This window comes from Diabrotica virgifera, chromosome 7 (genome assembly GCF_917563875.1).
Source record: "Diabrotica virgifera virgifera chromosome 7, PGI_DIABVI_V3a".
NCBI classification, from domain to species: Eukaryota; Metazoa; Arthropoda; class Insecta; order Coleoptera; family Chrysomelidae; genus Diabrotica; species Diabrotica virgifera.
The window spans coordinates 243,655,889-243,671,604 of NC_065449.1; the positions used below are offsets into that span (position 1 = coordinate 243,655,889).

At 33.6% G+C, this 15,716-nt stretch overlaps 1 protein-coding gene across 1 annotated transcript in view; it reads right to left on the reverse strand.

Annotated features, from left to right (window-relative positions):
• Positions 1 to 288: 288 nt before the first annotated feature.
• Positions 289 to 15,716, reverse strand: part of LOC114329274 (F-box only protein 25) — a 52,066-nt gene continuing 36,638 nt past the window's right edge. Inside the window, exon 6 of the mRNA XM_028278320.2 lies at positions 289 to 10,890. Within this exon, the coding sequence (XP_028134121.1) occupies positions 10,686 to 10,890 (205 nt within the window). The 3' untranslated portion in view covers positions 289 to 10,685. The remainder of the gene's footprint in view (positions 10,891 to 15,716) is intronic.

The window sequence follows — 15,716 nt, forward strand, 5'->3', positions numbered from 1 at the left end:
TTGGCCCCAATTCTCCTTTTAAATTTTCAAGGTTAGTTTGTCTTCTCTCATCTTCGAAGAGTTGCGTAATGTATTTCTTCCATATTTCTAGCTTCTGATATGTTTCAGTGACTATTTTCCATTGCTATCGTATAATACATCACACTTTTTTTGTCTACTGATGCCTACGAGTTCTTTGACTTTCTTGTGTACGTTGAAGCTGTCGTGTTTTGCTTGCATCCTCAATTTCCCTCTGTTTGAGTAACCCACGTCCAAAGAGAGGTATTGGAGAAAAGAATAAAACACTCGTTTAAGGAAAAATAATTTTAATTTCAACCACAATTTTAAAGTTTTGATATAATCACTATGAGAAATATAGCATCTATTACACACGATATAGTAAATAATTTCGTAATTATGAGATAAATATATCACAATGCACAAGAAGCACAACGAGGGGCATCTCTGAAATTCACTCATAGTTCACTGGTAGTAGTTAATTACTATGACTTAGTTTACATTATTTTTTGCTACCAAACAGACAAATCACTGAAGTGATCATATTAAGCATCCATCCTAAAGCCAACAATAGATGGCGCACGTCCCCCGTTCCGTTGTACGATAAACTAGTCAATGCTTTTCATATCAGGCGATTCTTCAATGTGCCCCGTAAGACAGCCGTGTCGTCAACGTCCCCGCCCTAAGATAAATCCGGCTTAACGCAAATACACGTGAAAATGTAATTTTAATGATTTTTATCTGTCTTAAGTGTTTTTCCTCTGTACTAGTAAAAAGAATTTTATATTTTGAAAATAAAATTCCACCCCAGGTGAGCCTTTGTTGACTTTAATAAAGCTTTTGATTCCATAGAAGAATGAACAATGTTTTATTCATTAGATATTGCCAGAATAGACTCTCTATATATCTTACTATACCGGTTTGTATTTTTGTTGGTAAAATAATGGTATCTTAAAAAAAGGTATAGCGCACGCTTCATTTATTATTTTTTTAATTGCTAATTTTAAATATTAACTTTCTTTTCTAAACGAAAATAATATGGGCCATTTAAAATTCACATGCGTTTCGCTCCTAAATACAAAACCAGATTGTATAAAATTAATGACTTTTCGGGGAAACACAAATTGCCAGATTGGCCACGCTCTTTATGTCAACTTCTTAAAAACTACAGAAAGGTTCTCTCAGCTTTTAAAACGCCAGATTTAGTAATTTATCGCCTTTTCTGGCCACATGGTAGAACCGCAGACACGATGACATAATAGTGTTGTGGTCTCAGTCGTTACACAACCCTAGCAGGCATCGGTCGGTCATACAACCCTCGCTGGCCCCAAACAATAACAAACCCTCTTACGAGATATAAGCACGCCTTTTTTAACCAAAAATAAATAAATATATTACTGTTCGTTGTCTTACACTTATTTTAATTTAAGTTAATTGTTTCCGTCAACACACACCACCAACGGAACAAAGGTAAATTTTGAAGGTTATCTATTCAACTTAAAAGTGCATTCAAGACAATTTTTACCGCAAGTGTAGTTAGAATTTGTTGCAATTGTAGTTTTAACTAAGTTAATATGTAAAGAAATCATCTTGATCGTGAAACACAGCTACGAGCTATTGGTATGATACAGTGTGGTATGAACATTCGCGACGTGGCAGAAGCTGTGCATTCTGCCAAAAATACGGTAGGATGGTTATGGAAGCGTTTTCAAGAAACTGGTGATGTAAGGTAAGACACACTTGTTTAACAAGAGCAACATGACCAGTACAGGACAGGTTTGTTCGCCTTCAGGCATTAAGGAACTGCAATGTTACTGCTAGCCAGCTAAGAGGTAAGCTTCACCACATTAATTCCATTAATGTCTCTGCTCAAACTCTCAGGAATAGGTTGCATGAGGGTAATCTTCACGCTAGATGTCCCATTAGAGTTCCAGTATTATCCCGTGGGAATCGAACAAGGAGATTAGAATGACCCGAAGAACAAATCTGGCAAGAACGAGAATGAAAAATATTATTTGCACCGATGAATGGTTTACGACTCGATTCACGAAGATCGAGGGTGTGGCGAATAGGGATGGGAAAAACCTACCGGTTATAACCGAAACCGGTTTTTTTACTCTGAAATAATCGGTTTTTCCGGTCGTTTTTTTGTCACGGTTATAACCGGTTTTTTCTTTTTATAGTAATAACCGGTGAAAAATCGGATAAGTTACTACCTCTGGAAAAAATAATAAATAATGAAAAAATAGGGAAATTTTTCAACCCCTAGCGCGCGATGAAAAAATTTTAAGCAAACCGAAACCGAAACCGATTTGACGAGACTGATGACCGATTCTTTTTTGCGATCCCAATTGGGTACGATCCCAATTGGGTACGATCCCAACGCCGTTTATATATCGATTGATTATATTATCTTAATATGGAGATATTCTTTCGATAGTATCGATATGATTAATATTTATATCGATTTGAATCGAATATCGCAAACTAAAGTGTAACATTGTAAATGTAACATTGTAACCTAATGGGTATAGTCGGTTCGCTAAACTCAGACGCAACTGGCTAGATATTTTAGTCGATAATTTTTTTGTTTTTTGCCAATTTTGCAAAAACTGGCAAAATTACTAACTATTTAGTGATTATTAACTATTTAGTAATTATTTTTTGCCAATTTTACTAAAATTGGCAAAATTACCGACTAAAATATCTAGAAATTTGCGTCTGAGTTTAGCGAACAGACTATATTGGCTATTGATTATAAAAATCGAAAACAGGTTTTTGAAACAACCGGTTTTTTTGGACGGTTATAACATCCAGGTTAAACCGTAAGTATAAAAAACCGGTATAACCGAAAACCGGTGTTTTGTCAAAAACCGCCATCCCTAGTGGCGAACACCTAGCAAAGCATTTCGCTTGCAAACACTTCAAGAAGTTGACAGATATCAAGGAGTAACTTTGATGGTTTGGGCTGGAGTTTCAATAGTTTTCGAACTGATATCGTTCATATTGAAGGTTTTTTAACAGCAAATAAATGTCGAGATCATACTCTTGAACTTATTGTTCGTCCATATGCTACACAATTCGAAGAAAATTCTGTGCTGATGCACGACAATGCACCTCTGCATATTGCAAAAATCGTGATCAATTTTTTGGAGCAGAACAATCTTCGAGTATTGCTCTCACCTGCTCAATTCCCTGACTTGAATCCCATCGAGCACGTTTGTGATATGTAAAAAAGACGTGTACAACACCAATAATTACTGTTCCAGACAAGGGAAGATCTACTAAACTGTATGCAAGAGCAATGGCAACAAATGGAGCAAGATCATATTGACAATTTGATACGAACTATACCAAATCGATGTCGAGGTTTCATTAATAGCAAAGGTGGTTATACACTTTACTAACAAGAGCCTACGATTTTATTTTTAAATTTTAGTTGAAAATTTTTGTTTATTTTTTTTTCAATTTTTTAAACCTTCTGTAGACAACGACCGGTTGTTGTGTTATTCATAATTTATGGTTAGGCAACGTCCAGATTTGTTCAAAAAAATATTTGTTTCCAAATAAATTATCAAATGATCATTTAATCAGTCTTTGATTACTTTGTCCCCTAGCCCATTCTGATGTGTGTAATTGTACATTGTACAATGTTTGTATGGCAGAAAGAAGGGAATTTCAACACACGTTCAACTGCAGCATAAACTAAGATTATTGAAATACACAGCAGAGTCTTTAAAATCTATAAATTTATAAAATAATAAAGTTTAAGGGTGCGATCCTGAACCTAGTTGATTAAGTACACCTAAATTTACTCTCGAAGTTTTTCATCGCTTACCATAGTAAATTTTTAAATTAATTATAAGAAACATAACCAGTAGTTTAGTTATTAGTTGTGATTTGATTGCCGTAATTACTTTTATCAATATATTTACGGTTTCATCAAAATCTTTCATGAAACTACAAGCAGTTATTATCCCAGCAGTAGACACCCTAAAATTAGAAGACTACGTTACAGCAATAGGATCACTAGTACAACCCAAAAATGTACTTTTTTCATCACGAATTTCTAAGGGCAGAATCTGCATCTACCTTTCCAGCAAAGAAGTTGTTGAAACTTTTTTAAGACTACGGAGGTATAAAAATAGGAGATAATGTTATCAGAGCAAGAAGACTAGTCACTCCTGCAAATAGGTTACTGCTATCTAGTGTCTGTCCGTCTATTCCTCATCACATCCTCGAAAAATATCTTGCCGAGAAGGGCTTTCATCTTCTTTCACCGATGTCTTTCTTAAGAGCGGGAATTCAAGATCCTCAATATAGTCACGTATTAAGGCAGGTGGACTATACACCTGCCGACAATCTTGTTATTCCTGAATCAATTCTCATTGACTTCGATAATACATCTTACCGAATCTTTCTTTCTGATGGACTCACTTGCTATCTCTGTCATCAATCTGGTCATATCGCCTCAACATGTACCTATACGGCCATCCAGTCAAATCCGTCTATACCTACATCCCAAACTGACCAAGACTCTATTTCTTCCTGTAATGCAACAGCTGAAGACAAAATCACTCTGTCCAGAATCAAACAGAAAACACTGGTGAAGTAATGGACTCCCAAGAACTCCCTACAGAAATTACTATCCCAAAACGTTCTCATTCTGAAATATCGTCTCCACTTGATACACCACCGGTAGAAAGCACAGAAATAGATTTTACAAAACCTAAAGCAAGATCAACAAAAAAGCCAAGAGTCACTAAATCTGATACAAAAACTGGAGAAACAGTTTCTACTGAATCACTTATCCAACCTGCAAAGGAATTTATTGATAAAGCTTCAACCCTGTTTGAATTAAACTATACAGAGATAGTCAGCTTTCTGGATGATGCACACGGTTCCCCCAATCCATTAAGTATCGCACAAGAATACACGAAAAACATAACAGGACTATTGGCAATGCTAACAGAAATCTACCCCAAACTCGAAGACAGACGCATTAAATCTAGAATTACACGAATAAGGAAGAAGCTACGTCGTCAACTAAATCTAGATCAAACTTAAGGTGATAACTCCGAAGATACAGATGTTTCCCGAGAAAACCTCAATTAAAAAAACAATAAATATGCTACGCCTGTGACGTCAATATAACTGTAGGTCACATTGTTATAGACTGTCCATCATATCATCTGCAAAGACAAGCTACTGGACTACCATGTGATATATAGTGTGCGTTAAACAGTGCGGATTGTGACAAAATCATTAGGTTTTTAAAGGAAACTAAATTATATAACCAAATATGAGTGCTACGTTTCAGAACAACCATAAATTAAAATCAAACTGTAAAAACTCTGTAAAAAAAACTTTGTAAAATAGTTTATATTTTGTATCAAATTAATATGTATCATTGTACCACCGCTAATAACCTTTTATGGTTGATGCGGGTTATTTCTAATAAAAAAAAATAAAGTTTAAAAAAGGTGTAATACGAATTTAATTAGTACATCAGCATTCTCAATAGAAATGTTCAAGATGGATGCCTAATAGTCACCAATTACTTATGTCTGTCCTGATAAAATGCAGTTATACCATTTTAGTAGCTGTATAATCACAGGTTAAACTTAACTAAAGTGATGACACACATGTAGGTAGGTGAATGCTCATCAAGCTTAGGAATAGGATAATTTTTAGTGGTCAACGGCTATAGGGTATTTTTTAATTGGTGAATGGTTATCAATTGCTCCTTAACATTACGACTACAACTATGTTATGATATATATTTAATGTAGGTAGTTCAATGTATAAAAACTCAGTCAAATAATAAGTGTCTCCCACCATTGCAATGTCTAAAATAACATAAAAAAATACCAGAATATGGTAATAGCTGCCCTTCGAGTAACGTCTATTATCTATTAACTGTCACTTGTCAAACGTCACCTGTCAATTGTCATATCAGATTAACCAATAAAAATAGTAAATAGTAACTGGGTTATCAAAGATACACTGGTGCATGGTTATTAATAAACGTTATATCCAAATAGTTATAATAATAATATAAAAATAGTGCATTAATTCATGTTGGTCTTTGGAGATAGAATAAGAATTAACTGATGGTAATTGTTAATTTGGTTCAGTTGAAACGTGTGTTCAGTTCAAACTGTTCAACATTGGTCTTGTTCAACGTGGTGGTGATCTTCATTTAGGTCTCTGATTTTCTATTTTTCCTTCTTTGATAATTTTTTCAATCTCTGTTGTGAATGTGGTCTAAATATCTCATAAAAGTCTGAAATTTTACTAATGTACATGTTTTGATGGTCTTTCCACCCACTTCTACCCCTTTTCATCAGTTGTTCTTGTTCACTAGATGAAGTTTCTGGGGCTCTATACATATTTCTATATTCTCGTCGATTTTATATCATTTGCGAATGATATGGATGCAATGTTAAATATTGGACAGTAAATTGCAGCTATATTAAGGAGATCAGTTAATAAAGTTAGTAGGTACTAAACAATAATATTATTGTAAACATATTTGTTTACGGGAAAATTTTATAAAGTTTCGCTATATGCAATTGTTTCAGTGGGGGTAGATTTGTTTGAGTTTTCACCCACCCTATCTCTTTTTATTGTCACAAATTGTCTAGATAGGAGTATTTGTAGCTAAATATATCCACATGTTCATCAATTGTATGGCAATTGCAGGTTGTTATAACTTGCATCCTTGATATGGGTAGAAACATTTAACATTGGACTGAAAATAACTACTTCAGTTACGCTCAGTATTGGTATTATTGTAGAAAGATTTATTTACGTGATTACTACGTTGGAAGATCTTCACAGGTCATTCTGTGAGTAATTCCTCTAATGCAGATTGATTTGTAGATGATTCAACAGACTCTGAATCGTCTTTTGTCCGATATTAGCTAACTAGAATTGTTATGAGTTATTATTTTCATATTCCAGTCAATTTTGTAGGATTTTTGAATAATTATTGGGGGAAATATTTCATTCGCTGCTTTGTTTTATTATTTCTTGTTTGTAAACCATGTACCTACCTTTAGTGTTTAGAACCAACTCGAATCGAGTGATTTTAGTAGTAAAAAGTACTAAAATTTAAAACGCACAATCAACCTTTGGACCAAGATTTTTATATAGTTAAAGTTTGTTTAGCAGTAAATGGTTGACTTCAATAGTACCGACTATAAACATCCTGGGTTAACCGATAATAATATAAAAGGCCCGGTTTCAGGTAAAATTTAAGTATGTTTGAATGTTTGTTTTTCTATAATCTTAGCAATTAAAATAGATTTAATTTATTTTAAAACTCATTTGAAAACATTAATTTCAGGTATATAAGGCAAAGCAATATTTTACACCCGTTTTTTTGTTTTTGTCGTCGTAACTATTGTAAATTTTGTGGATCCTTTGCTTTATTATAGGAGTACCGTCTAGTCAGTATCAATTGTCAAAAGACCAACTCTGTCTACCTCGTTTGCTTATCGCTCCGGACCGGTCTTACAATGGGCCAAGTCAGATAAGTTTAATAATATTTACGACCGCACTAATTGAAGTCAACCATTTACTGCTAAACAAACCTTAAATTATTTGGTCATCAAAGATTACTAAAACTCAAAAAAATACAGTCAAAATAAGCTTTGCCATCGTAACTCGTGTCTGTGGTACCACAAAACAATTGTACCATCTAGAATATAAAAAATGGTCACGACGACCCATTAACTAATCGTAGTATCTAAATTGTTATCAATTATTAAGACTTTTGGGTTACTGAAAAATGTTGGCACTTCATCTCATATCCAAATTCAGAAAATATTATAATATTCTCTAGCTAATGCAACACTGATAAATTGCCAACCAGTTGATACGATATTTTTATTAAGAAAATAATTAAACTCTTAATAACCATATCACGCATGCGCAGAACCATATAAATAATTTTGTGATGGCATGACTATAGGTTTGTTCCAACTCGATACAAAACCGTTCTTGAACGGTTATGAGTATGCGCAGTAACAAAAAATATGTTACTGCGCATAAGTATTCGTTATTGCGCATGAGCGTAATTATTCAAGAACGGTTTTGTATCGAGTCGGAACAAACCTTATGAGTTAAATACAATTACTCTACAACGCATGCGTAGGAGCTGGTAAACAATATCCGACAATATCAAGAATGCATGGCTATGAGTTAGATACAGTCTTAATTGAGAAATTTATGAGTAGTTATGAGGCCAGAGCTCCAATTCATGTAACAAATGTATTTTGGTAACAAATATACCAAATGTTTACGTGATTGTATTTTGTTTATGAGGATGTTATCAACCCTAGATATCGTTTCGTTCTATCTTTAAAATAACGTCTAAAAAATATATAGTAAAAAAGTGTCAGCACCACAAATTGATATTGATCAGTCTAGTGCACATTTCTTTGGTTTGTTAGGAAAATATCGCAGATGAATGAATGGGTCAACTGATATGACATTTGACAGTGTTATAAAGCAGCTTCAAATCATTATTAAAACTTAAAAACTAAGATTATTAATACTTAGTATTAAAACGTCCTATTTTAATATAAAAAATATTAATTCAAAAATACGTTTTGCTCTTATGAGTTTGAGGGGTTGTAAAAACATTGATTTTAAATTATTTCTCGAACGTGTGAACCTAGGAATGAAAACTTCATTATTTGTAATACATATTGGACCAAGAGCAACGTCGGAAAAAAAATCATTTTAAGACGGCTGATTCTTTCATATAGTGTTCCCTTGCTTCCTTGAACACCGTACCGGCCATCTGGCTACTGGTACAGGTTGCGTTCATTACTGCGCAGCACATTTGTACAGGTAAACATATCGAATTTAAAATTATTGTAAGACGAATATTTTTTTTGGCATTACTTTGTAAACATTATTAGAAATATGAACTGTAATTGCCAGACATTTCTGTGGTTTAAAAAGTAATGACAAAAAAATTTTTCGTCCTAAAATAATTTAAATTCAATATACAGGGTGATTGATGAGTGTGATAAAGCTCAGTAGCTCCGATATAGTAATAGATAGCAAAAAAATTAATAATAAAAATTGTGGCCAACTTTCAGCTTCACATTACGAAATTAGTTAGAATGTTACAGGGTGTTCGATAACATAGTGGCATACCAAACTTATGTTTTTTTTTAATGGAACACCCTATATTTTATTTTATATTCAAAATCCTCTTAACTTCCCCATCACAAAAATATAAAGGTTTGTTATGTTATATAGGGCTTTTACAAAGTTATAACCAATTTTTTATGAAAATCGTAACAAGTTCAGCTCCCTGTATAAATAAAAAAAGCACATAAGCGATGGTTTATTGGTGCCATATTTTTTTGTTGATTGTGAAAATTTTTAAGAATTGTTGATATTGCTAATTTTCCTTATATCGAATACAGGGTGAGTCAAAACGCAATTACATTCTTTTCTCAGAAATTTTAAATGGAACACCCTGTATTTTATATTGCTATCGAAAAATATCATTACCGTACTTTAATTTTTGTATAATATTCCCTATGCCTAAATTTGTCAGTTTTCGAGATATTTTCATTTTTTAGAGCAAGTTATTAATTAGGGTGTTCTATTTAAAATTACTGTAAAAATAATGTACTTGCGTTTTGACTCACCCTGTATTCGATATAAAGAAAATGAGCAATATCAACCATTTTTATAAATTTTGACAATCAACAAAAAAATATGGCACCAATAACCATTGCTGTTATGCTTATTTTTATTTATACAGGGAGTTGAGCTTATTACAATTTTCATAGAACATTGGTTATAACTTTGTAAATACCCTGTATAATATAACAAACCGTTATATTTTGGTGATGGAGAAGTTAACAGGATTTCAAATATAAAATAAAATATGGGGTGTTCCATTTAAAAAAACAAAAGTTTGGTCTGCCACTATGTTATCGAACACCCTGTAACAATCTAACCAATTTCGTAATGTGAAGCGCAAAGTTAGCTATAATTTTTGTTATTAACTTTTATTGCTATCTATTACTATAGCGGATCTACTAAGCTTTATCACACTAATCAATCACCCTGATTTTGTATTTACCTGTATAGGTGTGCTGCGCAGTAATGAACGCAACCTATATCAGCAGCCAGATGATCGGTACGGTGTTCGAGGAAGCATAGGGAACAATATATGAAAGAATCAGCCGTCTTAAAATGATTTCTCGAAAACGTTGCTAGCTCTTAGACCATATACAATACAAGTACGACCTCCAAACCGTTGTTTGCCCTGATTTCGGTTTGGACAACGTTAGATTTGAAGAGTTCGAGCTTTCGATTATCTCTGTGGAGTGATACTCAGAGCATGGTCGTATATTGAGCCTTCAGACTACTAACTTTTGCGTTAAAAGAGATCCAAAGCGCTATTGAACCTCATAATACCACCAAATTCTGACGGAACAACAAATATTATGAGGTCATTGTCCTACGTTCACATTCATAGTGATGTAGATTTGTCGCGAGTGAAGATATATACGTATAAACCCCTAAAAACAAAACAGTACTTTTGTTAAATGCAATAATCGATGCACATTAATAGTTATTAGCAGCGGTTCGTGAATTTCAGAGAATGTCCAAACGAATCGGTCGGTAAGAGGGGGAAGAGAAAGGCGACTCTACAGGGAGAAGAATTTAAGAAACGCCGAGGGGGGGACGGGGGCAGGGGCACTGACGCCGCCCGCTTCCTGGATACGAGCTCGGAATTCGGGACATTGATCAGCGATACAGGGATGACCCAAAGATCTCCAGAAGAGACAGCGGCAGTATCGGCACAAGGACAGCATTTCGGCGTATTGGCGTTCTTCGTTGATTCCGAAGGTCCTAGAACAGAAAGTAAAATTAATAATTATTGTGAACAGTATTTGCGAATGTTGTTCTGAAGCTATTTCCTTGTGGCATTTTTATGATTAACTATTTAGATGGGAAATAAGCCACAATTAAATTGAAAAAAATTATTTTATTAACGTTTCGACGCCCAAATTGTGTGTTGTTGTCAAAATACAAAATACTACTAAATTAAAAAATGTTGTTCCTTAGTAAAAAATTCTTCTAATAATTTATTTAATCAGACTCATTTATATTGGCAATTCAGACGTATATTATACATTTTAAAGTAGAAGACTTTAAAATGATATCGCCAATATTTATGAGTTGCGTTCCTGGGACGACTTTACTAAAAGATAGTTCATTAGATTACATGAAATCAATCCCAACTCAAGAATATCCGCCACAAAAAAATCATAGCATGTGATCTGTCTTTTGAAAAGACAACCAAATGCAACGATGGCAGTAAAATTCTCGTGTTAGAGATTCCATAGTAAATCGCGAGGAAAAAACCAGGAAAAAACCTCGTGATACTATCCTGACATCGTAAGTATTTTTTGGTCTTACATTTAATTTACTTTCAAAAGCAAATACTAAATTCTGACTTTAATATGTTTAAATTATAAATAATATTAATAATACATAGATATACAATAAGTAATACTAAAATATAAATTATGTACTAACTCGACATGTTATTGACTTACTAATCGTGGTATTTTCTTTCTATTGACTTCCTCTTTCAGTATGGGTAACCACATCCTACTGCATTCTACCGAGGAATTTGCGACACAATGGGTTTCATTTAGCATCATTAGAGCCGCTTCTTTGATTTTTTTCTTTTTACTATCTGATTCTTTCAGGACTATACTTGAATCTCTTCACTGAACTCTATGTTCATTATTCCATGCATGTTGACATATTTGAGATCTATCTAATTCTCTATTTTTAATATAAGACTGATGTTCACTTATTCTAACGTTTAATGGTCTTGATGTTTCACCTAAATAAAATTGTTCGCATTCACAAGGTATTTTATAAATGCAATTATTTGTTCTTTCTTGTTCATTGTTAGGTTTAGTTTTAGATAGAATAGATCTCAATGTGTTTGTTGTTTTGAATGATGTTGAAATGTTGAATTTATTTCCTATTGTTTTAAGTTTCTCGGATAGTCCTTTTATATATGGTATTGATATTTTCCTCGTATTATTTCTTGTGAATGTTGTAGGACCCCGTTCTAAGTTGTTCTGTTCCATTCGATCCAATCTTGACAATTCCTTATTTATAAACCATAAAGGATAATCATTTTTTAATAAAACAGATGTTAACAATTGTTTTTCTTTTAAAAATGAATTTTCGTTAGATCAAGTAATTTTGGCTCTATCATATAAGGATTTAATGATTCCCATTTTAACGTTGATGTTGTGATTTGATTTGTAATTGAGATATCTGTTGGTGTGTGTTGGTTTTCTATACACATGAGTCTCATATCCAGTATCCTTCTTTGAGACTAAAACATGGAGGAAAGGCAAAGTGTTATTGTATTCCTTTTCCATTGTAAATTTTATTGTCTCTTCTTGATCGTTTATAATATTCAGGAATGTATCCAACAATTCTGATCTATGAGGCCATATTGAATTTTTTTTTTAATTTTATTTGCGAATAAACATATTTATCTAGATAATTATATTCTTAAGCTTCCCCTTATTTGTTTCGTTTTTCAATCCCATTTATAACAGCGGACACCTACCTAATGGTTGGTCCAATTCATTGTTCATAGATCTAAGAAGACACCAGCAAAAACCCGTGCTGATTATAGAATCATCAGTTTGTTAAGTCTTCTTCTTCTTCTTCCTTCTTGTATGTAGGCTTTAAAGCCTGTTTCTTTTTCAATATTAGCCTCCTAAATTGTTTAAGTTATCGCACCATCTTTTCTTGGTCTGCCAATACTTCTTCGTCCATTTGGTGACTTATCTCATGCTATTCGTACTATCCTATCCTCTGCCATTCTACTAATGTGTTCGTTCCACTCCTGTTTCCGTTTTGTCACCCATCCATTTATGTCTTCTACATTGCATGATCTTCTTATGTTTTCGTGTCTCTCCCTATCCAACAGACTCTCCGTCGATATTCGTCGGAGTATTTTCATCTCTGTTGTTTCTAATATAGTCGTCTCGTTTTAGATGTGTCAGATATGCCAATATAGGTATAATTGCTGCTTTATAGATTCTTTCTTTTGTGTCTTGTCTTAGGTGTTTGTTCTTCCAGATTGTGTCATTAAGAGGTCCCGCCGCTTTACTTGCTTTTAAGCTTTGTTGTCGTACTTCCTCTTCAACATCCCCGTAACTGGTTATATCTATTCCCAGATATCTAAACCTTGCTTCCTGCTTTATTATTTTCCCATCAATTTCGATTTTACATCATAGTGGGTATTTAGATGTTGTCATACATTTGGTTTTTTCTGCTGATATTATCATATTGTATTTCTTGGCTGTTGTATTGAAGATGTGTGTTAATCTTTGGAGATCGTCTTCTGTCTCGGCGATTAATGCGGCGTCGTCTGCATAACATAATATTTGGATTTCTTTGTTACCCATTCTGTAACCATGACCTTTACGTACTGCTTCTATTATTTCATCCATTATTATATTAAAGAGCAGTGGGCTTAACGAGTCACCTTGTCTGACTCCGCTTTGTACTGGTGTAAACTTCGTTAGTTTTCCATTTATCTTTGCCTGTATTCGATTATGAAAGTAGATGTTTTCGATGGTTTCGATGAGTTTGTTAAGTCATTTATTGAAAATGTTTCTAAAGGTAATACATGGCCGTATCTATAATAAACGTGAAAAATTCCTAAATTACACATAGTTTGGTTTTCGTAACGGGTTTTGAACGAGATGGGTATTATTTGGAATGAACGCACTTGCTCAAGTGATATATCTTTAGACATGTACTGTTGTTTTATTGACTTCCAAAAGGCATTTGATCGTGTTAAGCACTCTATATTGATTGAAGTTCTAAGAGACATTGGCTTGAACGACAGAGACGTTCGCATAATTGGAAATTTGTATCGGAATCGAACAACATCAGTTTTAGTAGACGACTTAGAATCACAGGCTCTTAATATTAAAAGAGAGAGATTAATAATAATTTGCGATATTCGGACGACACATTCCATTCGGTACTCCTAGCATCTACTCAAGAAGATCTGCGCAAACATTACTTGACAGTGTAGTTGAGAGCTGCAAGGAAGTAAGTCTGGATTTGGACATACGAAAAACCAAAATAATCGTAATAAGTAAACAACAACATATAAAACCGTCTATATATGTAAATAGTACCAAACTTGAGTAAGCGGATCAATTGTTTACCTTGGTTATCAGTTAAATTGTAACGCAGGGAGTCACGGTGAAATAAATCCAGAATAGAGAAGGCCAGAGCCGCTTTTAGAAGGAGTATTAAGTAAAGTTTGTTTAGCAGTAAATGGTTGACTTCAAATAGAACCTACTATAAACATCTTGGGTTAACCGATAATAGTATAAAAGGCCCGGTTTCAGGTAAAATTTAAATATGTTCGAATGTTTGTTTTACTATAATCTTAGCAATTAAAATATATTTAATTTATTTTAAAACTCATTTGAAAACATTAATTTCGGTTATATAAGGCAAAACAATATATTTTCCATCCATTTTTTTGACGTCGGAATTATTGTAAATTTTGTGGATCCTTTGCTTTATTATAGGAGTACCGTCTAGTCAGTATTAATTGTCAAAAGACCAACTCTGTCTACCTCGATTGCTTATCGCTCCGAACTGGTGTTAACAATGGGCCAAGTCAGATAATTTTAATAATATTTACGACTGCACTAATTGAAGTCAACCATTTACTGCTAAACAAACTTTAACAGAGACCCAAAATTGGGATTGAGCTACTTCGCTGCTACGTGTTCTCTTACTTTATCGTGTCGAATCTTGGAGTGTGAATAAAATTTATCTAAATCGACTTGAGGCTTTAGAAATGTGGTGCTACAGAAGAATTGTAAAATTTTCTTGGGTGGAGAATATTCGAAACTCCAATACTCTAATACTAGAACGTATCAGCAAAACTACTGACATTACAAATAGCATCAGTTCCCTAATTTCTTTTCCTAGCAGGTAACTGAGAAGAAGCTTCTCCTAATTTCATCTCTGCTTCTTGCTAGAATCTTATTATACAATAATTGCCAACTGAACGGCTATAAAATTCAGTTGCTTTAGATCTTCAACAGATGGCGCCAGGGTCAATATCGCGTTTTAACAAATTAATTTCAAAGATAAAGGCAAGTTTTGTTTTTATTTTATTCAGAGTTGGACCACCATCTCCATATAGCTATTTCAGCATCTATGCATCCTCAGTGAAGCTATGCAGTCACAACTCTGAAACAAAAATCAACAATCCTGCCTGTTTAAGGGAAAACATCGCAATGCAATGTTTTCGCCTTTTGAGACGCAAAACAGCGACATCTCTCGTAATACGAGGAAGACGAAAAGCCCTAGATACAAAGTTTACTACTTTTATACAATTAGAATAATTGAAATAAAAATATAATAAACAATATTTTAAATCCAAGACTTTTCGTTAAGAAACTGCTTTCTGGCTGCATCCTGTATCTCCGACTTTTACAATATATAAGCACAAGAGACGACGAATATAGAAGAAAGCAAATAAAGGACAATAGCCACGTATTTACCTTCTTTTCGTCTAGGAAAAGGACCGAAAGACAGTTTCAGGTACATACTCAAATCTGAGTAAAGATGAAAGATAAAGGCAGGTTTTGTTTTTA